Below are 25,502 nucleotides of genomic sequence, written 5' to 3'. Positions count from 1 at the left end.
ATTTTTTCTTTTAAAGATATTATCTCCATTGAAATTCACTACTATCCTGGAAATTAAGCATTTTACCACTTTTATCATGAGAAAACTGGTATTCAAAAAGTAAAGCAACTGACCCAATGATATGTTACTTCTATATCCAATGCAGACCCTGTTACAAATTGCAGTTTTGTGTAGGAGATCATGTTGCTTCATCTCTCCAGATTATGAGCCTAAAGTACAGATTCACCACCCCTTTATAACAAGGACTCTGGCGGAGTTACTCCTGTACTATTTCTTTTCCAACATTATAGCAGAGCTTCAGAGGCAACATGCCTGAGGTACACTTTTGACTCTATTGCTTATAAACTAGGTGAATTATTTAACTTCCCTAAATGTCAATTCTCTCATCTGTAAAATGGGAATACTAACAGGGCCTCTCATATATAAACTTTCATTGTACTGTAGTATGCAATGTGATAGCTCATAAAACATCCATCACAGTATGTGATATGAGGTTAAATCCCCACCATATCATAGTTACTTTGGTATTCATGGGTTAATTACCCAAAAGAATAAGTAGTTAAATTTATTTGAGATTTGCATATTCCATGATTTGGAAATTAGCATTTTCCGTAGGTTTGGAATCTATGCCATGTATACATAGTTTCAGAGTTTCTATTTATAATTGATTTAGGTCTTTGTTCTAAGACTTTGACTCAAGCCACCAAATACTACACGCTTAGCTTCTCATTTAGAAAAGACAGGATAAGCAGACCCAGTCAGGTCAGTATTGTTTAAAAAGCATATTTGTGTAAAATGAAGTCAATTTACCCCAACTGCAAAATGCATAGAATCAATTAGCATATATTACTATAAATTGAAAGGTTTTTTTTTTGTTTTGGTTTGGTTTTTCTCCGGTACCGGGAACCGAACTCACAACCTTGCGCTTGCCAGGCAGGCGCTTTTGCCGCTGAGCTAAATCCCCAGCCCTATTACTATAAATTGAATTGAGTCAAAATAACAAGACTAGTTGGTTTCATTGTCTCCTGAAACCATTCAAACCCTACGGTCTTTCCCGCTACACTTCATCACTGTTCTCCTTCACAAGTCAGAGCTCTCTGAGATCGGTTTCAAACGTGGACCCCAGAAGGTTCTGGCTAAAAGGTGTTCATTTCATAAATGAGGTTTTCTATCAGGTCGCTTTGATCTTAAGGAGAATCAGTGACCATCGTGTCATCCCTGTCACTTACATTTGTGTGAAGAGTTAGTTACCAATGATGAGGTGGTCTTTTGGGTTGAAGAATGTCATTTTCATCTCCATCTCCTTAGTAAATTAACTCAGTTTAAAGAAATTACAGCTCTATCCTAAGTGTTTTATACTTTGTGGCTAGATTTCTGGCTTTAGCTTTTAAACTGTAAATGTACTAGTTAAAATCTACAACGTAGGCTGCTGGAGTACTGACTGACATTAATTAAATCTGGCTAGCTGAAAAGTTAATAGATACAAAGATTCCTTAGGGTTCTTTCATTTTGTTAGTGTTAAACTTGATATTTATTATTAGGAAAATAATGTTGTTAGGTAACTGGCTTCCCCTGGTCATTTTTTATTTTATTTTTTGGTTATTTTCATTAAGCTTTGTTTCCGACCTCCTGGAAATCTGTCTTATAATCCATCTCTTCTTTGCCTGATCTCCTGGCTCATAGGAAGCACGGTCATCATCAGGGATAGTTATATGTTAAAAGTGAGACAAAAAAGCCTCCAACTCAGCCCATTCTAATGAACACGTATGCTATTGCATGACCTGCTAAAACCGATAAACAGTGCCTAGGCAGGTAATTAAAAACACACAAGAAGGGGGCCCGTAAATGACATGATAAAGTTGGCACGTTTCAACTCTGTGGCTTTATTGAAACAGAATAATTTGGAAGAGAATTTCTGACAATGTTTTATTGCAGTTGAAAAGTGTGGTGGTTTGTCAACACAGACCTCGTTTTCATGTGGGAACAGTAGGTGAAGGTATCTTGTGCCCGCTACACAATTAAATCGTATCAACTTACTGTGCTGCTTAAGGAAACAAACAGATTTCAAAGGCTCATTATATAACACAGTGTTTAGTCCATCTCTTGTACTGCCTCCGAAGACAGTCTAGGAAAGCAGATGCGAAGTTAATGGCTGATTGTATTCTCGCTCCCCATATCCATTCAGAGTCTGCCAGGCTCAGAATAAAGTCAAGACATGTGCACACAGAAGCTCTGTGGATGTCTGTAACATTTGAAATGAAAATAGTGAGGAGGCTGCCTGGGTGTCCCGCAGACATGGCACAGCAGAGCACAGAGACAGGAAGTATGCCAGACTGCCTCTGTAGGAGGCTGCTAAGAACACGTGCAGCGAGGCACAAGGAACCGCTTAATGATTAATCACTGTCAACCTTTGTTCTGGTTAAAGACTTGATTGTTGCATGTGGCTTGTAATGAGGGCCTGTTTTGGTGTCTGTTGCTATGAGATTTTGTTCACTGATCCTGTTGATGGGAGCCGCTGCTCCCTTTTTGCTCATTAGAATGTGCTCTAATGAAAACGTTCTGATAGTGCCTGCTAGTGGTGGTTTGAGACGAGGCTCTGTTTACAAATCTAAATCCAGCCCCAGAGTGGAGAACAGGTAACCAGGAGTTTGGCTTGGCTGGATTGTGTCGTATAAAACTTTAGCAACATTTTAAAGTTTTATAAGAGACACAGGCAGAAGTAGAACTTGTGGTGTACGTAATCGGATAAAGACCCTCCCCCGACACGCACACACACATGTCCATATATCTTTTTATTTTGGGCAACCACAGACATTTACAAATCAAAACGCAAAGTTATGTTACCATTTATCTTGCCTTCTATAAATACAATATTAAATTGTGCTTTCCAAATCTGGTTCTTAACCGCTAAATCATGCGAGAGGCTGGAGTGTGCTTTGGCATTTTCCTAAAGCCTACGGAAAAACAAACCCACTTACCCTGTCATTGGTCTGTTGGCTTGTGGACTTTCGCATTACCATTTTTGAATATTTATTTTATTACAATAAAAGAAAATAGAACATTCTAAGGTTGAAAACAATATTTTACATTTTTTTCTTCTGGGCTGAAGTGAGCTTATAAAACTATGAAATTCTTATAAATATTATCACATCATTATAATGAAATTACTTTAAAATATATTTTTAGGTAAAAGTACTAATATAGACTGACACAGTTTTGGGAGATATTCTCAGATTGTTCCTACTACACCATAGCCAAAAGTCAGTGTTTTTCGCCCCTCACCCCTGCCAAATCTTCCTATAGTTTTTTCTTATATGCCTGCACGTTTCAATTAGCTTATGTTTTACATCTGTACATGCTATTTGGTTCAAAATAGTATTCTTTTGTTCTGTTACCTGTTTCTTTTAAGTCCTCTGCAGAGCAGTCAGGGAACTTGAGCAGGGAATGCTGAACCTCAAGCAGCTCAAGGGGGCCTCTGTCAGAGTCCTGTGCCCAAGGTGATACTGTCTAACCCTGCAAAAGGCCAACTCCAACATTTTCCAGCAGATTCACATTGAAACTTCTCAAGTAGAAAAAAATATTTTTCATTCAAGTCCTTGAATAGAAAATCTAGTTTTCTTGGAAAAATATTCGCTGTTATGTTTAAATGTGTACCCAGATGTAATTAAAGATACAGATGTAAGTTTTCTCTGACCACAATTATCTATCTATTGATGTTACAACAGTATAATGTACTTAAGAAAGAAGTCAGGAGGTTTACAATTATACTGGTTTGGTCATTTAAGAAATATTAGTTTGCTATGAGTAGATCAGCTCCAAACCTGCTAATTGTCCCTGATTCACTTTGTTGAACTGAAACCTTCTGAAGGACATTTCTCAACAACCCAATCTGTAAATCTTGTTAGGCCTGATTAGATTTTTCCTTGACCGTAGATATTTATATTAAGGAGTACTTGACCACTCTGTAGGCTTGGTCCTTGTGCAATATTTCTCAATAGCTAGCCTAAAATGTTAGGGCAGGGGAAGCATGTCAAAATAAACTACTCTGTATACAGCATTATGAATTATTACTTACATTTAAATAGAAATTTTACAGCTTTCCTTCACTGTCATAAATGCTCACTGGTAAATTACCACAGTTTTTCTGCTTTCCCTCAGAAGTGACCATATATAATGCCCATGTTGTTTTCTTAAACCATTTTAGACCAGTGTACTAGCGAGTACCCCACTAGGTTCTACTGAATTAAATTTCACTGAAAATTATTTATCACACACAAATAGCCTCTGTTTGATTTTTATTAACATTATATACAGCTAAATTACTAAAATAAGCTAAATCGTCCAGATTTTCACTTTTTCCACAAAACAATTACCAATTCACTTTCGCTTTTGAGCAGAACCAGATGAAATTTGAAGACTAATACCATTTTGAACTTGAAAGCTGCACAGAGCGTAGGGATGAATTGTGCACTGATGACATGGAGGAAAACCATGAACCAAGCTGCCAGAGGAATGGTTAAACCAAAGAAAATGTGTGAGAAAATACTCCAGTGTATCAGAGAAGTGGAGGAGAAATGGCACTGGTGGAGTGCAGAAGGACGGCTGTACATGGGGATGGGTATCTTCAGTCAGATGATACGTGTGTATCTAACAGGAATTGAGTTGTCATTCCTCTCCTCTGATCGATATGCCTAGTCACATTAACATTACATTCTATAGTGTTATTTTGTTTTCAAAGAGCTCAAAACGTTTAATTAATGCTCAAAATACTTATTGATATCCCATTTCCCCAAATGGAATACTCACGCTTATCCAACATCTTAAAAAGAGCAACTTTTCAGATGAGAGTAGACCCCCACAGAAGTGTCAGTACAGGGTTTCTACAGAAGCAAGCTGAGTATCTGAGAGGAATTAGATAAGCGTGATAGACTTCAACTGAAAATCTTAAAGGGAATCACATTTTAGGGTGAGATAATAAGGTCATATCTTGCTCACAGGAAAACAACTCACTTGTTGATTCTGATACTTTAGGTAAGTGATTTGTTTCCAACCAATTATTTGGTAATCCATACAGAGAGTAAATAGTGGGCTCATTTTAAATTTCCATGAAAGTCAGTGTGTGGTATTTTAAATGCTTGGCCCAAGTTCTGTTAAGTTTATGGAGAAACTACAAATTTTTTAAATGTTTGTTTTGTTTGTTTCTTCTGAGGACAGCTGAATAATATTTTAAAATTCTAAAGGGGATCCAGTTGGCTCAAATATCATCACAGTTTTGATTTAAATATTCATAAATGCCCAGATATACAACTAAATGAACTGTTACTTGGATCGAGCCAGCTGCTAAAGATTTGTTGCAGTCCCAAATGTATATCCGTTTAGAACTACCACATGGGTCTGGAAAGGACAAAGCAATGTAAACACTGGTAACTGCAAGGGTATCAATCTTCCTTCCTACATTCTGTCCTGATCAGCAGTGGGGAACCTAAGCCACAAATGTTTACCAAAGTGAAAAATCACTGAACGGTTATGTTCAAATCAAGGATCTGTTTCCAGTTAAGAGTAACAGAACCAATACGATCACCTTATCCAAACTGATGCATAAGAAGGTTAAAAGTTCACGTATGTCTATATGTACTGAATTTAAGTTCAAGGTTTTAACTAAAAGTAAAAGTGTTTATACAGTATTTTGTATTGACAATTAATAGGTACAGATAAGGCATTTTATATTGTGTCTAATATTGACATTTATCATTTTACTGAAAACTTTTGATATACATGTTAGATTTTTAATAACACTTTAATTATAAATCATGTTATAATTGTAGTTAATCTTATTTTTGAGTACTTGTTATATAGTAACAAGTAATACTGAATATTTACTGTATTTTAAGTTCATCTATGCTGCTGGGAATGCACAGATGAATAAAATAATCCTTGTTCTTAAATTAACCATAATACAGTAAGAGAAAATATGCAGGTAAATAAATTACTTGTATATCCTAGAACAGAGATAAATACAAGGTATAATTGGGATCCAAGTGACAACAGTCACCTATGTTGGAATATACCTACCTTATTCAGTAGTATTCTCTATTTATATGAATAATGCAGATTACAGTCAGCTTGTGAATGCAAAGATACATTATAGATCCTTATAGATGAAAAATGCCTCCATGGTTGGTTTCTAAAAATAATTTAGCCTTTTTAGTCCACTTGTAACTCTAAACAGGGAATAGGGAGATTAAAAACTTGTGTATATATGTTTAAGATATCTTTTGTTTTACTCAACAGAATTACTGAAAAGCTAGGTGCTCTTGGAGACTCTTAGCCATAGGAAGCAGCAGATCTGGCAGTACTGTGCAGCAGATTTGATTAGTATAGATAGAAAAAAGTAATCAGGCCAAAAAAGTCAATCTTCTTTATTCTTCTCTACTTTTCATTTAAGGTTATCATTTTTATAAAACACTATTTTGGTACTATGCAGATCAAAATGTGTTTGGATAGTTTGCATAAATAAGATTCAGTAAATAACCTGATTTTCTGGGAATTGGTCCAAGTGAAACCTCTAGTCTTTTGAAGTTCATCCCTTTGCAATTTTTAGGGGGAATCCAGCGTTTTTGAAGTCCCCCTGAAGTATTTAGTGGCTTGCTCTGCTAGGCCAAGTGCGACTTCAGAGCTACGTTTAAGAGGGAACAGATGGCCCCTTTCTGATGTCCTTCTGTGGTCATTGTAAAAATACATTCAAAAATGGCTGCTCGTGTCACATTAGAGCTGCTGCATGGGTTTGAAGATATTGACCAAAGTCACTGTAGCGCATCTACGTGCATCTAGATTTGGGTGCCTGATAGAAACCTGCAATAACCAAGACATTCGCTCAATTTCTTATAAAGAAAATATGTAAGAATCGTAGGGTACTTTATATCATAAAGTTTATAGGTTAGTATATTTTATATATCAGTGCAGAAGGAGGATTTAAACCATAAAAGTTATTTCTTTTTTTTTTCTCTGAGGTTGCATAAAAATTATTTCTAAAGAAATAGTTTGCAGATTTTTTTTTGCAGAATAATACAGACTTTTTATGGAATCAACAGAGAAAAGTCAGAAGTTATTACCAAAGCTATATAGTCCTATCTGTACCTTTTATATTTATTTATATGAACACATCCAGAATTCAGTCTATTTTCTCAACATCTCCATTTCTAAGCCTCAGTTCATTTATCTCAATTGCATCAGAAGAAGAGAACCAGCTTGATCTCCCCTCCTCCACCTCCAACTGGGTCAGCTGACTGCCCGACCACTGGTTCAGGACAAATGCAAAATTTCTTCATGTCGTGCTGTTAGATTGTATTTTAGATGTGGGAAAAATTGAATTTTTTAATCACAATGGTTTTTATTGTTCAGTTGACTAAATAAAAATAGCATTTCAACTATTTCAGTGCTCAAGTGGAATGTGGAAGTTATAATCTAACATGCATATTTTAAAGTTGGGAAAGAAGGCCTAGAGGGGTTTAAAAGAAGACAGCAAAATTTAAAAGACTCACACATCACAGATGCCTGGAAGAATGTCACTGTGATCTGGGGAAAGAAATTCCCAACCTGCTAGATGTCTGGTACAAGTTCATGTTCTCTAAAACCAAAGAATGAATTTTATCAACACTGGAAGTTAAGAGCAGAATATATTGATAGGGGAAAAGAAAACTTCTGTCTGAGAGAGGGACAAAAGAGGTCCTGAGTGTGTTGCCAAGGACCATGCCTTTTCTAGAGATTTTTATAGAGCCAAACCTCGAGGTGAGTGGGTCCAACATGGAGGAAAATGAGGACCTGCAAGGTGGGCAAGAGGTGGGCAAAACTATGGTCAACCAGTAAGATCACAAGCGTAATTGCTCAGGTAAAATTGTTTAAATGGGATGAAATGGGAAGCCAGTCACGTAGCAAGCAGGCGTGAATATAGAATCGCGGCTCTTCCTGTAGGGGTTTGGGTGAGCGGCTCTTCCTGGCTTTCTCAGGGTGACAGATACCTACTTAGAATATCAATCCCTGATGTTTATTCTTGGGAAGTATATGGAGGCATTGGTTTCATCTTCTTATATTTTTTTTTTGTACTGGGAAGGACCTTGCCCTTGCCAGGCAGGCGGTTATGCCGCTGAGCTCTATCCCCGGCCCTTATTTCGTCTTTTGTCTGGAGGTCTGGTCCACAGAAGAGGTGCCTGTCTCCCCAACAATTGCAAGCTATCGCATCTTCAGCACTGGCTCCTTCGAGGGCCCAGCCCTATCTCACTGCCTATAATATTTCTATCTAACTTAGCTGTCTATAACAATTGTGTGTAAAATAAAAAAGAACAAGTGAAAATTGTGAGGGCAAAAACTTGCTGAAAATAAGTGCTTTTTCAAATGCTTAGTCCTTCTGTGCTGCTGTAATAAAATACTGCAAACTAGGTTATTTATGAGGAGAAAATTCGCTTCTTACCATACTGGAGCCTGGGAAGTCCAAGGTCAGGGTGTCAGCATTGGTTCTGGTGAGCCCTGTCCCTTGAATGGCTTCTTCTTATGATGGCATCCTCACGTGGCAAAGGTGAAAGCCAAAGTGGGGTCAAAATCACTCCTTCCAGAACTTTCGTAAGGGTGCCTAATCCCTTTCATGAAGTGGGGCCCTCACAGCTTACGCACACTTCCATGGCTCCACCTCTTAATACAACCATGATGATGAGGATTAAGTTAAAACACAAATTTTGTACAAAACACCATCATTCAAACCACAGAAAAGACCATTTATGAGCCAAAGATTATACCACATATTTTACTTTCATGGTTTTATTTAAGGCACATAGCAATAGTATGAAAAAAGCATTATTGTAAGGGCTTTAATCTATTAGAAACTTAAACAAGAATATAAGAAACTAGAATTAATCTATATAATTTTCATTGAGGTGAAATTCTAAAGCCAAAAGTGTTGGGATTTTAGTTCCACAATAAAACATCTTACATTCTTTCAAGATTTAAGAAGCCACATTTGTAAATGAAGTTTTTGAAATTCTAGATTTGTTTCATGTGTAATTTGACAATAGTCTGAATCTAGGACCTAACCCTTAAAAGGCTTGTGTTCTTTTGAACGGTGCTAGTGTTTATCCTGTTATCATTCTCCATTGCTAATCCTTTACTGAGTGGCCTTCAGTTGTAATGAGAACAGAAAATGCTGATAACTTATCCCGTCTAACACCATAACACCGTCCACACTTTTCTGGAATAACAGAAAAATTTAAGGTTTTAACTGGTTCCTTATCATACTCTGGTTTCTCTTCAGTTTGCATAAATCTTTTACCTTTAATTGCACGTACCCATTCTAAATAAATGATAAACCAAAAAAATAAGAGATTAAAATAGGTACAATCCATTGGAATAAAATCAACAAAAGACAAAATCACCCTTAAACACTATTTCCCAGCCTTGTTGTAATTGGTAGAAGCAATGGTGATAATGCTGTTACTGCTATGCTTAAGTGGCTGAAGACAGCTCACATAACTGGTGCTGATTGGCTCCTTCCTACCCTCATTATATGGCAACTAGAAATTGTATATCATTTATCCCATTGCCATCAATATATGCCATACGTGTATATATTACATACATGATATATTGTGTGTAATGTTCAGATTAATTTAAGGAAGCATAAGAATAACACTATACAAAGCACTTCACTGAAGAACTAACCTCAGAGGTATGATTATCCCTATACAACCTGAGCAAAAGCAGAGTTGGAATTTTGCCGCAGGTATGTCTGATCCTGGAACTCACTTTTCAGTATGGCTGCCTACAGACTCCAATTTCTTTTAGAGCAGAGGGATTTTATTGCCTTGTTTTGTTAAGCTCAGTCAAGGTATTTTGAATTGTAAAAAATAAAGAGAAATTTTTCAAGCTCTCTCTCCTCACCCTTAAAATCTGAATAACGATGAGGCAAAATTATTATAAGAATGAGGTGAGATAACAATGTCAAGCCTTCAGCACATGGCCTGGCACCCTAGCTCTGAAACAACAACTGTAGTAGGAGCTGTGCCCCTTCAGTATGCCTTCTTCCTGCTTTCTCACCCCTGTGCGTCAGTGTCATTGTCACTGTCTCCGCCACCTTCCAGCGCTAACTCCTCTTTCCTAAAGCACTCTTCATTCCAAAGGCCCTTGTAAGGTGACACACCCATTAAAATACAACACTGAACTTAACAATCTTGCCCAGTTTCTGCCTGTTTTCCTCTGCTTTGGTTTTCTGGTTGCTTTTTAAGAGAGCCACCATTTTCATCTCATACGCCTCCCAGCAGAGGTTCTTCCCCATTTGCTGCTTCACAGTGTCTTCATTCAGATATTCTTTTTGTTCAAAAACCACTTTGGAGAGCCCATTGCACCCTGGCAATGTCACAGGGAACACGTCCCAGCCCTCCAGCCACATGTACGGGGAGAGGCGTTTACTTAACGGGCGACTGTGGCGGATGCGGCCTCCGGAGACGGCACCTGGTCTTACAGAAGCGCAGACGAGATGGGCCCCGCTCAGTGTCGGGAAGGCAGAGACTTCCTGAAAAGTGCCGTGTGAGCGGGTCCCAGAATGAGTGCTGACCGAGTAGGGAGGTGCAGAGGGGGAATGTGCCCGGCAGAGGGGTGTGAGCACATACAGAAGGTCTGAGAGTTTGGGGAATGGAAGTTAGTCTCAGGTCTCTGTGGTTCGGACTGTGGGAGAGATGCGTTATGGAAAAAAAGCTGCAGAGGTTAAATCCAAAGAGTCTTAGGCACCACTCCCAGGAGTTAAGACTTGGTATCTGAGTAGTGAGGAGCCGTGGGTGATTTTAATCTGAGAGTGCGTGTGCAGGATCTGTCCAAGGGAATAATCATTTTATTGCTTCCATAAACACTAACTTTAGGAGGCAGGATCCCAGTGTGAGGTTTATAGATGGTCTGTAGATGTTTAGAGAATCTGTAATTCCCTGAAATTGCAGACAGAATTGTCAGTTGTATGGGTGTTTCTGGGCACGAGGGGAGAGGCAGAATCCATAGCTTTGTGAAATCCTCAAAAGGTACTGTGTGTGGTACGAGGAAAGACCTGAAACCCCTGCTCAAGGGCAGAAAGCTAAAAGCCAACTTCCAGAACACAGATTTCAGGTCCGTTACAAAGAGCCCTTCTAAACTTGAAGAATTTTCCTTTTAAGAACAATTCTTCATTCTTTCCCCTGTGTTACGACACTCTTCCCACCCCACCCTGACCGACTGATGATTTGTTCCTGGACACGGTCCCACCCGAGCGCTGCTCCCCAACTCATGCAGCTGGTCGCTGTGCCAGTCCAGAGTGAGTGTCCACCCCAGAGGCTAAGAATAGACACAGTGTCCTGGTGACTTGAAAATTAGGTACCTCTGAAGGGTGAACTCTACAGTGACCACAAAACTCATTCTAATCATTTCAAGCAAACAAATTATAAACATATGATTAAGATTTCCCCGCTGACTAAGGGAACACAGAATGCCCTTCTACACGGAAGGAAAATGCAGCTAACACTCATAATCACAAAGAACAAAAAAATACTAAATCAAATACATTCTTCCATGTTTTCAAACTCCTCGTTTCAATATGTCATCACACTCCTCACCCTCCAAGGGCCTGATCGATCAGACAAGCTACAGTTCTTTCATGACAGTAGATTTTTTTCTGCTTATTTCTCCTTACTGTATTTTCCTGGAATTGGATATATATGTTCTTCATTTTTCAGTTAGGTGTGTGACCTTGCACAAGTCGATTCCTTCATCTTTTAGGGCCATGCTTTCATCTACAAAATGAAGCTGGATACAGGACCTGAAAGTAGTTCTTCAGTTTCCGTTACTTGTCATGTGGCTGAGGGGAGGCTGGTGTGAACAGATCTCGTGATACGTATTTGTTATTCCCAATTGCCAGTTACTCCCGAGAATCACCAGATAGTCTCTATGAGGTATTTTTCCATCGAATTCTGAAAGACCAAAGTATCCAGCATTATTTGGCCAGGATAGGTAAATAGAGCAAAAACCAACACATTTTTCTTGTAAAAGGCCAAGTAGTGAACATTTTGGGTTTTGCGAGCCAGAAGGTCTACGCAGCATTTGAGTGTGTTAGTGTGGTGTGACAGCATGTAAGTGAATGCGTATGGCCGTGTTCCCGTCAAAATTTTGTTCACCAAGGGCGACTTGCATATCAGTCACTGGACGCTGCCCCTTGAAATTGAAGACTGGACCACCTGGTGGCCTGAGGAGAGGAGAGCTGGATCCCCTCTGTCCTTCCATTGATGAGCCGCTTTCTGGATGATTCCCCGATAATTTGCTGTGGTGTCATCGTTGTTGGCGTCGCTGTTGTTGCTGTTGTTGTGTGTCGATTATGTGAGTCACCCACAGCTATCTCAGGATCCATCCCCAAATAAATAAGCTGAAGCGAGCAGGCCTGTCAGCTTGGAGGGAAACCGAAACGGGGCAACCTGTTGCTCAGGCCGAGAGAAATAAATGGTTTTATCAGCAGACAGCTCCGAAGATAAATACCCGGGAGGAACACTGAGCAGTTAGTTCACTGAGACAAAAAAAAAAAAGCGGAAAAGAAAGGGGAGAACAGAGAAAGATGGATTGAATAGCAAATCAGTTTGTGAGATCTACTGTACAGACTTGCCCAGCTGGGTACTTAATCTTGAATTTGTTTTGCAAATTGCAGTTGCCTAACTCTGGAAGCCAAGAAAAACAAAGGGCAGTCATCCTACACCAGAATACTCTCATGGATCTCGAGTAACCCACATTACTTCACTCTGTGGGGGAAGAGATCGTTAAATACCCCCCTTCTAAGTAAGAGAAACAAAGAACCATTTTACAGAGAGCCATAGAGTGACAGTTATATTTTTTAGAATCTTTGTAGTAGTAAGAGAACAATACCTACCAAATAATAATTTTGACCCCTTTGTGAAAGTTGCTGTTCGCCCCACAAAACTGTTTTCACAGTAAAACAGAGTAAATTCAGTGAGTGTTAATACTTCAGTATACTTCCATGAAACCGGGGACATTTTTGTTGGCTGCCTTAGGACGCGGTCTAACGGGACATTTTCTACCATTTGCTGAAACAAGTCCTGTCACACAGAGTCCTCGGATTGAATTAAAATGAAAGAGGTAATTCCAGAATTTTTACTAGTGAATATGTTTCAGAGAGATACCTTACATATTGACCATGACCGACAGAGACACTTTCTCAGAGTAAGACCCAATAGCCACGCCTGCCCTCCACCGTTCGCTGCTGGATTTACAAGATCGTCTTCAAACATACTTCCTTTAAATTTTTATATTAGAAATTTTAAATTAGCTGAACGAGCTGGAATGACTGAGATAATGAGATTTGTTCTTAATTTTTAAATTTCAACATTTTTCCAAAAGCTCTTCAGGTTTACTTTGACAGAAACCGTTAATATCAAAGAGACAAGTAAGTTGCCCTCGGAGAAAAATTTGTGCAATTTAAAAGAGCTCAAGTGTTCACTTAGTTTTCTAACAGGTTTATAGACATAGTTTGCAACCTCTTTGGTTTAATGTATCTGCTGGTGATCCATGGGCAAGATATAAAATCAGTGAAGTAACAAACTTGGGAAAGAATTTTTTGCCAGATTTTTTGTACATGAGCCCTGCTTGTAAAAAACAAACCATAAATCAACCATGCACACACAGTCACTTGTGAACATGTTCTGTCTTCAGCTGAAAGTTTCGGTTTTTGTGGATGATCTCCTCATATCTTTAAGACCATTCTAGAAAATAAATTTCTCATTAGTAGTACAGATGTAAAACTTAAAAGTGTAGGTAGGCAGCAGAATTTTCCACAGGCATGGAATTTTGATTGTTTGCTGTGGGCTAAGATTGCCCACAATCCAGAGTGTAACTATGTTTTATTCTAGGAGATGAAAACCTTAGCAGAAACATCTGTGTACAAATGATCTTAGTTCCTTAACTTCTACTGTAATGCTTGGCACTTAAATTATACTCAGGTAATATCTGTTCTTTAAAAATAAGTGAAGGAACAGAACTCATCACATGCAAAGATCTATATTAGCATTTTCCTTATTTAGATGTTGTTAAAAATAACAATTTAAAATTTTTGAAAAGCATTTCAGTTATTGCACCTGGATTGTTTTCTGTAATATAAGTGGAGGTTGAATGCCTTTTTAGGGATATGATAAAAGGGACTTGGAATTTGAGCTAGATGAGATAGATAGATAGATAGATAGATTAGATAGATAGATGAGATAGATAGAAATGAGTGGATAGATGGATGGATGGATGGATGCTTTGTTATAAAGACAGTTTAGTGTCTATGTATAGTTTGAATCTAAAATTCTTTAGAGTGTAGTAACTCCATCAAAAACATACTACCTCTTTATAAATGACAGAAAGGATGGAGAATTTTTTTAAAGTATTCATATGAACTTATTATAAGATCTTCAATACTGATTTGAAATAATCTTAAAATACTCTCAAAATGGAAGAACAGAAATGGAATAGGCGAATGCTGACAGTGGTATGGGACAGGGCAGAGAAAGGCCAAGCCTTAGAGAAAGAGGACTCCCAAGAGGACCTGGAAAATGCACAGGAGCACTTATGTGCAGCCTTAGAAATACTGAAACTACAATCTCAACCCTTTCTGACTGATTGGAATTGTATTTTGGGCAAATGATTTATCCCACTAAGAGGTTATGATTCTAAAACTCATAAAAATTTTGTTTTAGGTTCATGAAAAGCCATTTTGACCCATTTTTACTGCCTTAACTTCAAGCCTAGAAGAATGTAGGATGTATAGAAGATGTTCAACAATTATTTGTTGAATGAATAAGAATAAAATAAAGATAATAATACTAAGGATATAGATTGGTTATGGGTGGAAATTATTAAAAGAATGCAGATATGCTTTCGTTGGTAAGGCAGTCCTGTGCAGGATAAAAGCAAGAATCAAGAAATTTTAAACACTGGTCTACTGCTCTAAGTGACTCAGTTAATACTCCAGAAAGACTTCAAAGTCTGGAATATACATACACTCACACACATGCACAGGCATTTGAAAAACTGTGAGTGTATATTAAATGCAAATTACATTTGGGACAGGGCCTTTCTCTGCCCTGTCCCAATTACAAAATGATAAGGTCAGAAACTTACTTTGTGGTTTAAGATTGAATACTGTAATTTTATAGGTGAAATCAGAAAAAAATCTGTAAAATGAAAAATTAATGATTTAAGCCCATCATATGACTGTTACTTGTAGCCCAATTAATGCTTCACTCAATTCTCTGAAAAGCTGTGTTTCCTGTCACATACAAGACTGTATCAATAGAGATCATAGAATAAGTAATTTATGGCCACAGGTACATCGTCATCTACAGGCTGATAATGTACCATTTTTACTATGACCTTCATATGCCCTTCAGGAGGAATGTGCTGGAGGACAAACAGGCAATCTCTATGATGTCAAGTTCTGCATGGCTGAGTGAGGCAAAGAGGGAGGCCGACTGTGGAAATCAGAGCCAATGCATTGGAGCATATTTTTCTTTAAAAATATTTTATGTACTAAAGTTTGCACAACATCTTGGCAATGACAGCAAGCCTGTGAAGGAGATGTTTTGTGTTTCACAGCTAACATAAGAGCAAGAGAATGTGACAGCAGCTAAACAGTATTTCAATCATGAACTAAAAGAATGCAAGTAGCACGGTACATGGTAGGACGTATGGCCTAGAAGCTACGCAGTTAAAAAGTCTGCAGAATTCCCAAAGAGAGCTTACCTCTTGTTCTTTCCTCTATACCAGGAACCACCCTGGCATTAGCTTCAAATTTGGACGGCCCTTAGCACTGTAGGGAAAGGGTCCTGGAATAGCTTTTGGTATTGTGAAGGGAAGAAGCTAAATTTGGCACAGTCCATCTGTTTGATTAGAGAGAAAGAGGCGTAGCTAGGTTTTCTTGGCATGCAGAGCTTTTATAAATCTTAGGGTGGCTTCCCAGATTTCTCTGGAAATCACTTTGAAGTTCACCAATTCTGCCAATATTGAACACTGTCCATATCTTTTCTGTCTCATATTGTTTTCCAATTTCAGACTTCTTTTTAGTTTCTAGGAAATAGAAAACTGACTAGTACATACTAAGCATTCAGTGAACCTGTCAAATGTAGTAATGGACTGACGAATGCATAGACCTGGCTCTTAATACTAAGATACTAGTAGGTATCATCCATAGTGAAAATTATCCTGCTTTGTTTTTACTATCATAACTTTAAGTGTGTGTGTGTGTGTGTGTGTGTGTGTGTGTATCTTCCCAGATAACCTATAAACTGGGAATCTCAAACTCAAACGCCTGCATAATCCAGATAAATAATAGAAATGAGGAAAGAGGATGATTACAAGAAAATAAGTAGTGAAGATTGTTGCCAGGTGGAGAGCACAAGGACCACCCCGTGCTGAAGACAGACAAGGACTAAGTACATCACATCGACACTCCCAATACACCTACAGTCAGAGTTTCTTTTCTGGGTACTGGGAGTCGAACTCAGGACCTTGTGCTTGCCAGGCAGGTGCTTGTGCCACTGAGCTATATCCCCGAAGAAGTGTGAGCTTCTTCATGAGGAAAATAGTCTCTAAAACATCCCTGTAATATTAAAAAGTACAAAAAGAAGTCAATAATAAAAATAGTAACAGTTAATACTAAAGTGTTGCGGAAGTATTCTATTTTAAGGTCATGTGTTAGGTTTCATGTCCCTGGCACTATTATAATCTTTGCCTGTTGTAATTTTGTGTTATTAGTAAAATCACCCTCATTTTGCATAGAGGAAGCAAAGGCGTAGTACTTGGTAAATGTGCACTGGCTACTGTATTATTAAGTAATTGGATGCTTAAAAGCAATCAACTTAGCAACGAGCAGATATCAGAGTCCTGAGCTGCTCCTTAACCCGTGTAAAAGAAGAACACACCGCAGGACAGCGCACTTTCTGGCATCTCCAAGTAGAAGAGTGAAGGTGATCCCGTAACTCCGCGGACGCTCACGATCCGCACATAAACCGAGACCTCTCCTTATTGATGGAGTTAACAGCACAGCCGCCGCTCTCAGCAGGCTGTACGGCCTGTCTCCTTCCGCTCACGAGGAGAGAAACAGAACTGGACCGTTGCTCCTGTATGTTGAAAAGCATCAGCGACAACGAGCAGCTGTCGTTTATTACTTACCATCTGCTGCGCATTAATTATGTCCTTGACTTCCTCCAGGGAGCCCACGCAGTCCCTAGGCTTGCCGTGCCCATTCCGTAGATGCGCAAACTGAAGCTCGCTGGGGTGAATTAACTGCTACTGCGTTACACAGTTCGTGAGGTCCAGACCGGGAACATGAACCAGAGCGGGCCAAAGCCAGTCTCTGAGCTCGTACTTCTGTCTACACGGTGGCCACGCGTGAAAAGCCTGAAGTCTTTTGAATTTTTCTACCTATGTGTGTCAACCATTTTTTCAAAACATAAAGTCCCCTTCTTAAAGTCTAGCATAAAGCGCCCGAGTCCGTAGACCCGACGGCTGGGGTTCTGGTTGAAGAGGGGAGCGGAGGGCCCGCCCGGCCGGCGCGCGCTCTGTCCTGGCCCCTTCCTCCCGGCCCGCCCTCCTGCCCGCCCCGAAGTGGACCGTACACCTCGCCCGTGTGTCCCTCCACCTGCGCCCCGGGACACTCGGCTCCCGGACCTTCGCCCGCGGCCCTCTGGCCTGGCTGGAGGGCGGGCTCCGGGCCGCGTTCCTCGCGCCAACTCTTTCCCGGGTCCTGGCGGTCCACGTGGAAGGCCCTGACTGGTCAGGGAGGTGGAAGCGCTCTGGGACGACAGCTCCTTAAACTGCGGAGGGCCTGTGTCCCAGAGGTGAGCTGCCGGCGGGCAGGCCCCCGGCCCCACGTGCCCGCTCCTTCGCCTGACCGAGGGCGCTGGGCCTGGCCGCGAGTGCCGCGCACAGAGCCGCTGCGACGGCCTTGGAACGAGAAGTCTGCCTCGTCCGGCGTCCTGTCCCAGCTGAGAGGCAGCGTCGTGCGGTGACTGAGCAGGGATTTTGGTAGTCGGAGCTGGCTTTAAATCCCCCTGGGTTGCTGTAACTACGTGATCTCTCTCAGCTCAGTTTTCTCATCTCGCTATATTAGAAAAATAAGACAAATGCTTGCTCACGACTGTGGGTAGCGCAAAGCCTCACGTCCAGGATTATTTTGTGTCCCTTTGCTTTTCGGGCAGCCGTGAGCGCTGCAGCCCAGGAACTGCTGAAACAAAGCCACGTTTCCTACATGTCCGAGCTTCGAACTGTTTTCAAAAGTTCATCAGATAACTGAAGAAAGTGGGATAAAGGGGAAGAGAACTTCCAAAACTGGTGTACTTACCGCTTCTGCTCATCAGACGTCATGAGAGCTGCTTTTCCTTTTTTTCTCTTGTAAGCGCACGGTCCTCCTGGGAAACGAGAGTTAGGTTTTCTTGTTTCCGGGTTTCTCCAAGTGTGTTCTCTAAACCAGTGAGCTTCACAGCCACCCGAGCAGGCAGTCTGATTTAGAGCCTCAGCCTGGCTGGAGCAAAGTCAGGGCAGCCGCATAATGACTTGCTTCCCACACGATTGCCGCTAAAGGGTAAGGACCTTTGACTCTGTGTGTGTGTGTGTGTATACACACACACACATACACACACACACACACATATATATACACGCACAAATACACACACATATATGTGCATTTTTTTTATTTTTTGGTGCCGGGAATCTAACTCTACCTTGCGCTTGCCAGGCAGGCTCTGTGCCCCTGAGCTATGTCTCCAGCCCTGTGCTTATATTATATAATCTAAAATTTGACCACAGTTTCTTGTATTTATACACGTAAGCACTTCTCCCTTAAGTGACAGATTCTCCAAGGTAATACTTTCTAGATTTCTTCTAATCCCACTCGTGTGTAGCTCAGTCCTAAATACATCACTGGGAATGGATGAGAATACCTGACTGGGTTCAGCTCTCTGTCCTGTGGGATTGTGCTCTGTCAGTGTCTAAAAACCAGTAGTGTTCTCAGATTAGAATGGCAATTCAGCAATACTCAATATTATTTGATATAAAATATGAGTTTCTGAGCAATACTTTCTTATTGTCAGTAGGTTGGGTGATCTTTTACTGGATAATTCTGAGATTCTTTTATTTTTATTCTATTTTTTTTTTCTCTTTTTGAGACAGAGTCTCACTATGCAGTTCAGGCTGACCTTCAACTCACTGTGTAACCCAGGCTGGTCTCAAATGCACAGCAATCCTCCTGCCTCAGCCTCCCGAGTGCTAGGCTTACACATGTGCACCACCCTGCCCAGCTAATTCTGAGATTCTTGAATTACTGAGTAGGGTAAAACATTACCAAGCCCCTGAGAAGTGAAGTTCTTTCCAAATTTGAGAGTGTTTGTATAAAAAAACTTACAGGCTTTCCTGCCTTCCCAGCAGAGAAAGCTGGGCAAAGCAAAATGCCCTATGTCCAAAATGGTATTCAGCCTTGAAATACATGGACTGAAGCATCAGTTTCACTGCAGGATTGGCAATAATGCATGCTAACTTCATGGAAAAAGAGAGCCCTGTTACTCTGTGATATGTTTGTTTCTGAGAAATTGAGAGGTTTGTTGTACGTTTTCACCATAGTTTTCTTTGCAGTTCCATAAACGCCTTCTGGAGCGTGGAAGCTCTGCCGTCAGAGTCCTGTGGGAATTTGTCCTGTGCCCTTGTGTCATTAGCCTACCTGCTATTGTCGCTAAGATATGTAATTATCTCTCCTACATTTCAAAGCAATTTTCTGATCTCTAATCCATTAACTATTTTTGATCTTTAACATGATGAAATGTTTGGAATCTAAGCTTATGATCTTTGTGCTATATTTTTTTCCTCTTAATTCACGGTAGACTCCCCTTCTTTCTCCTTTTCAGGATCAACACTCTGTGGGAGGCCAGAACACAGGCTCCAACCCCAGCCCCAGCCCCTGCTCAAACCCAAGCACTGTAAGTGGCTACGTGAGCTCCCAGCAGTCACTGCTGAGTCAGCAGTTGATGGGGAAGAAACAGACTCTACAGAGGCAGATCATGGGGCAGAAACAGCAGCTTCTTCTCCAGCAGCAGATGCTGGTTGATGCGGTAAACCTTTCTCCTAACTTCTGCACACACACTTCCTGGCCCAGCAGAGAGGTCATCCTTTCCCGTTTCTGTGTAGTGCTTTTCTTTCCATGCCCACATACATGTTAGTAACAAGAAGGTCCTGGCTGTGAAAGAAGCCAACTCCATACATGAGAGTATGGGGGGGGCTTGACATACTGTCTGTCAGACACTTGAAGGCACCACAGCTTGGTGAACTGGACATCACCAGCCCAGGCAGGTCTAGAATGACCAGTGTGGGCGTCTGAATCAAGCCAAAGAAACCAATGGTGTTCCCCAGGATCAAGGGGCAAGAATAGTGGACTAAACTTTAATCAACTCAAATCCAAACCAATTTTAAAGAAAATCAAATTTTAAGAACCATTTTAAAAGTCAACTTGGGCACTGGGGATATGGCTAAGTGGCACAGTGCCTGCCTGCCTGAGTTTGATTCCTAGGACCAAAAATGAAATCAACTTGGTCTTTCACAGTTAAGACTTGGCTTCAGAAACGATGAATCACAAAATGTAAGTTTTATTTAAAGAAATTGAAGATATATTTCCATTTTTACCATGTCTGTATGCCTTTTAAGAAAGGAAGGTCGCGTGTCCCAAACCCCACCTAAGTATTCACTCTGTTCCAATATTTACCTGCTCTTCCCTCTGTATTCTCAGACACACGCCACGTCTGACCCAAACCCTTCCTGCCTCCTAAGATCATGACCCCATGTCCAAGTTTCATTCTTTGCCCTCAAATGTTTTGGCCAAATGAAACATGGGGGCAAAAGTAAACATCTCTAGGTTAACAGAGCTAAGGTACAAAGAACAGAGAAAAATAAGGAACGGGGCTATACCTCATGTTCTTGTCTAGCATGTGAGACCTGGATTCATTCTTAGCACTGCAAGAAGAGAAGGATAAAATCAAATAATTTTATACTGAAGGAGCTGTGTATTAAGGTAGTCAGAGACGCAGGATGCTACAGTTGCTGTATATTGGCCAAGGCATAGAATATGCACAGATATGGGGAAGTGATGTTTGAGGAGACCAGGAACGAAAGACCAGAGGACAGGGCTTGAGAAAGCAGAACACACATTATCGGAAAAGCAACAGAGGTTTTGTGAATTTAGAACAAGAAGTACTACAGGTGATCAAAAACTGTGATCGTTTAAATTTTAAGAAATTATTACAGCAAAAGATACACTGCCACTAACCTCCCTCAAAGTACTCAAAATACTCCCTGTCTAAAGTACTTATCCCATTGTTTTTGGTGTGTTTTTTACTGTAATAGTTTTTTTTTTATTTATACATTCACTGTATTTCTGTATCTACACTCATTCATCAACGTCTGTGGAAATTTTTGCCAGATGAAAGCGTTACTGTGTGTCTCCATCCACCTTATTCACTGGATCTTGTACCCTGCAACTTCTGGCTCTTACCCATAGTCAAAATAAGCCTGAAAGGTAAACATTTTGAGCTGATTCAGGAACTGAGGCGGCCACAGCAGTGAAAATAAGAAATAAGGACTTCCAGAACAGCTTCAGAAAGTGTAAAGAACAAAGGATAAACATGTTCTACGTAAGAGGGAGTGTTTTGAGAGAACATGTCTTTTGTGAAATAATTTTTAAAATTTAACACTCACCATATTTTTATTATGCATCATATTTAATTTACATTATAATAATTGTATAGACCCAGTAAGAGAAAGTTTATTTAGAGAAAAATTAAATTCAGCCTGGAAAGATTGAAGATATATCCTGGGAAAGGTAATATTTGACTCTGCCTTTGAAGACTATAGCACCTTACTAGACAGTAGGTAGGTCTACCATTTTAGGTGGAGGATGGACCACAGACCAAAAGGTGCAGCCTGACTGTGTGTTTGTAAGTTAGTTGAGATTGAATTATGAAATAATTACTGCATAATAAAAAGTATAAATAATAATAGAACAATTACTTTTCTGTGATACTATGGATTGAACTTAGACTCTTTACACTGAGCTACATGCCTAGCCCTTTATTTCAATTTTATTTTTTTATTTGAAGACAGGGTCTTACTAAGTTGCTAAGTTGCCCAAGCTGAGCTACAACTGTGATCTTCTTGCTTTGGCCTGCAAGAGTACTAGAATTACAAACCTACACCACCCTGCCTGGCTGCGTATGTCTTGTTTAAAGGAATGCAAATGGCATAATTTTGGAGTTCAGAATATGTGAAGAAAAATAGTGAGAAGTAGATTTCCTTTATCTTTAACAAGGACTGTGAGAAATAACTTTACTAATGACCTTGAGTCCTTTCCTAATGTGTAAAGAACAAGGGAGAGACTGGCTGGACCACAAAGTGACACACCTGGTGTCCTCCACAAATCATAGCTCTGAAGAGCCCAGTCCTCCCAACTGTGCCCTCCTCCTCCTCCTGTTTAATCCTCATAAATAGCTTAAAAACAGGCTGCAGAAGAGAGAAACATGCTACCTAAAATTGTCCTACTGGGTACATGTTTATCATTTTCCTCAGCAGTAATAATCGGATTAATTTCAACATGCTGAGGCTGAATTTCTAGGTTTTCAGGTCTGATTAAAAAGCACAAAAGTGAGTGCACACACCTTCCACGAGGGCCTGGCCTGGCAGTGCCCTCGCTCCTCTGCACCCCAGCTGGGTCTCACTGGGACAGGTGCAGAGGGCAGTGACATCTCGGTGAGACATGAATGAGAACGAAGCTCCACTTCTCTTGATTTTTATAAACCATTCACATTTCTCTTTGTTTGGACACCACTGAGGGCTCTTGTGCTTTTTAGCATATCCAGGAAGAAACAGTCTTTGATGCTACTTTACATTAGCATATGCTTTGTAGTCATTTGGCAAGCCTAGATAGGCACCTAAATGGAGACATTTTCTCATGAAAGTTTGTTGTCCTTACTATTATCCTTCCACCAGTGAAGCGCAATGAAGAATAAGTAGCATTTGTCACAATGATCATCATCATTAGCAGCACGTATTGTGCGCCTACTGTGTGCCAGGCACAATGCTGAGCTTTTACAGAATTAGAAGATTAATTCTTATAAGAAGAATATGAGGGAGGTCCTGTAATGATCCATATCTTATATTTTTACAACTGAAGCAAAACAGGTACTGTAGCAAATGATTTTGCTATTAGGGTTTCAGGTGGAAGAGATTGTGTTACTGTACAAAATTAATTAATCAATGAAATTCATGTTGCACAGGAATAATTTGAGGGATAGCCTGTGACTTGAAATTTGTATTCCAAGGGAAGGGCATTATCTCACAAAATGTGACTGTCTCCACTCAGTACTGGAGTTCGGCTTCACTACTCTTCTGAGGAAAGTGGCAGCACGGCAATTCTAGGTTACATCCATATGCAAAAACATTAGACATAACTCGTGTGAAAAAGTAGTTTAAGAGACTCAAGTCTTCACAGAGGTAGATGTTAACTCTGAACAGTAAGCAGTAAACCTTTGGAGTGACAGAAGGTCAGTAATTAGCTTGAAGATACCTAAAAAGACATACTGGTTTGAATGAGGAGGACTCAAAAGCCTGACTATCATAAACAAACATACACATGTACATCCTGTCCCTCTGCAGTTTCAGTAGTAGCAGAAACATCTAATTATGTGAGATAGATGCTTTTTGGAGAATATTTTTAGAGTCCCACATTGGGCTTAAAAATCAAAACTGTCAATTTACACAATAGTTTACAGCAGAGTTGGTTCCACATTGACACATTTAGGTTCGTGGAACATCTCAAGCTGTTTCTTTTTTTTTTTTTTTTTTTTTTTTTTTTTTTTTTTTTTTTTTTTTTTGGTTTTTCTCCGGTACTGGGAACCAAACTCACGACCTTGCGCTTGCCAGGCAGGCGCTTTGCCACTGAGCTAAATCCCCAGCCCCTCAAGCTGTTTCTTAAACACTTAGGGTTTGGGCAAAACCAAAAAAAGAGTTTCAGTAACCACTTTTTCCCCTTAATGTGTAAACCTATGTTTAAAAGAAATGTAATTCATATGTTTCTGATTTACACTTAGCTCATCAAAATTGTATTTCACATGAATAACTCGATATCCAAAAACCTCGAAGTCTTTCGAGTTTTTTTCTTGGAAACAAGTCGTAAATTTGATTTGTTCTTGTTTTAAGACTCTTTCCCTCCCTTTAGAGTAGATTTATTCTACTTAAAAGGTTTGGAATTTGCAAACCGAGAAACACATGGCTTAGGTAAGTTTGAAGTCAGGCAGTATATATTTGGTTGCTACCTAATTGATTCCTCTCTCTTTTAAAGCTTTATTTTCTATTTATTAATTTTTATATAATTGTAGTGTTCTATCTCTACCTATGCCAATCATTTTTATCTTTGAAAATAGAAGTTGCTTTGGAGTGCATATAAAATCACAGTGAAGCAATCCCGGAAACTTCCTGATCCACACTGAGAAAGAATGAAGCAGTCCTTGATGTCCACAACTGATGGGACACTTGTAGCCAAGTCACTTGTTCTCTGTTGAACATAAACAATCTTACAGAATACCAACCTCAGACGGGGTTGCTCTGATACGGGGTTGCTCTGACACCATGATCAAAGGAGACAAAACACTTTTGTCTAAAACAGATAAAAACAAGGTCACTAGGTGACCTTACTTCTCTACTCAGTCATACAGCCAACCTCTCTTCCTGGCAGCTTTCAATTTAGGAAAAACCCTCGCTTCTTTAGGCCTTGCTGGATCACGCGGTCCCAATCCCGCGATAGGCTGTTTCTAACGTGTGCTGCTCCTGAGCCACGCGGCGCCCCCAGGATGCCAGTCTCCCTGTGGCCGTGGGTAGTAACCCAAGCAGGTGTGCTCCGGGCGGTGTTTGGAAGATGGCATCAAAATATTAAGAGAATGTTGCTATTTATTGTGTTAGCTTCAAATCTCCCTTATTCTAAAGCTTCACAGCTGGCTGATTCCAGAGGAAAGGAGAGAAGGGCGCCTGGAAAAATTCCGTGCTTTTAGAATGGATCACTGCTGCAAGGGACCCTTGTTTTGTGCGGCAGTAAAGAGCCCGAGTTTGTGACTCATTTGGCTCTCAATTGGCTTAGCCTAGTGAAGTTTCTGTTTTCTCTTCTTTTAAATGAGAATAATCATACCCACCTTGGAAGACTGATAATGAAGGAGTAAAAAAGAGATAGGCATAAAGCACCCCAGTACCTAACTGGGGGTACCCCAGGACCCCCTGACATTGTTTCCTCTCTAAGGCTGCCAGGTTTAACAAATAAAAATAAAGAATACTCAGAGTTACACGGAGAGGTCAAAGCGTGCTAGGTGTGCCACAGTACAAAGCTGAAGTACCACCTCGAAACTGGCAGAAAAGTAGTTCTTACTGAA

The 25,502-nt window shown here is 40.1% G+C and overlaps 1 protein-coding gene and 1 long non-coding RNA gene across 2 annotated transcripts in view; one reads left to right on the top strand and one right to left on the bottom strand.

Moving 5' to 3' along the window:
• Nucleotides 1-25,502, top strand: part of Maml2 (mastermind-like transcriptional coactivator 2) — a 188,975-nt gene that overhangs the window by 155,657 nt on the left and 7,816 nt on the right. Inside the window, exon 3 of the mRNA XM_013511001.1 lies at nucleotides 19,947-20,150. Coding sequence (XP_013366455.1) covers nucleotides 19,947-20,150 — 204 coding nt within the window. The remainder of the gene's footprint in view (nucleotides 1-19,946; nucleotides 20,151-25,502) is intronic.
• Nucleotides 8,796-18,446, bottom strand: LOC106147877. The gene is made up of 2 exons (XR_001232883.1): nucleotides 18,389-18,446; nucleotides 8,796-12,562 (listed from the first exon to the last, which is right to left on the bottom strand). It is a non-coding gene; the product is annotated as an uncharacterized LOC106147877 (long non-coding RNA).

The sequence above is a fragment of the Chinchilla lanigera genome, unplaced genomic scaffold, assembly GCF_000276665.1.
Source record: "Chinchilla lanigera isolate Chin_1 unplaced genomic scaffold, ChiLan1.0 scaffold00011, whole genome shotgun sequence".
NCBI lineage: Eukaryota > Metazoa > Chordata > Mammalia > Rodentia > Chinchillidae > Chinchilla > Chinchilla lanigera.
The sequence above is the reverse complement of the archived record's forward strand: the minus strand, read 5'-3'. Positions and strand labels throughout refer to the sequence as shown.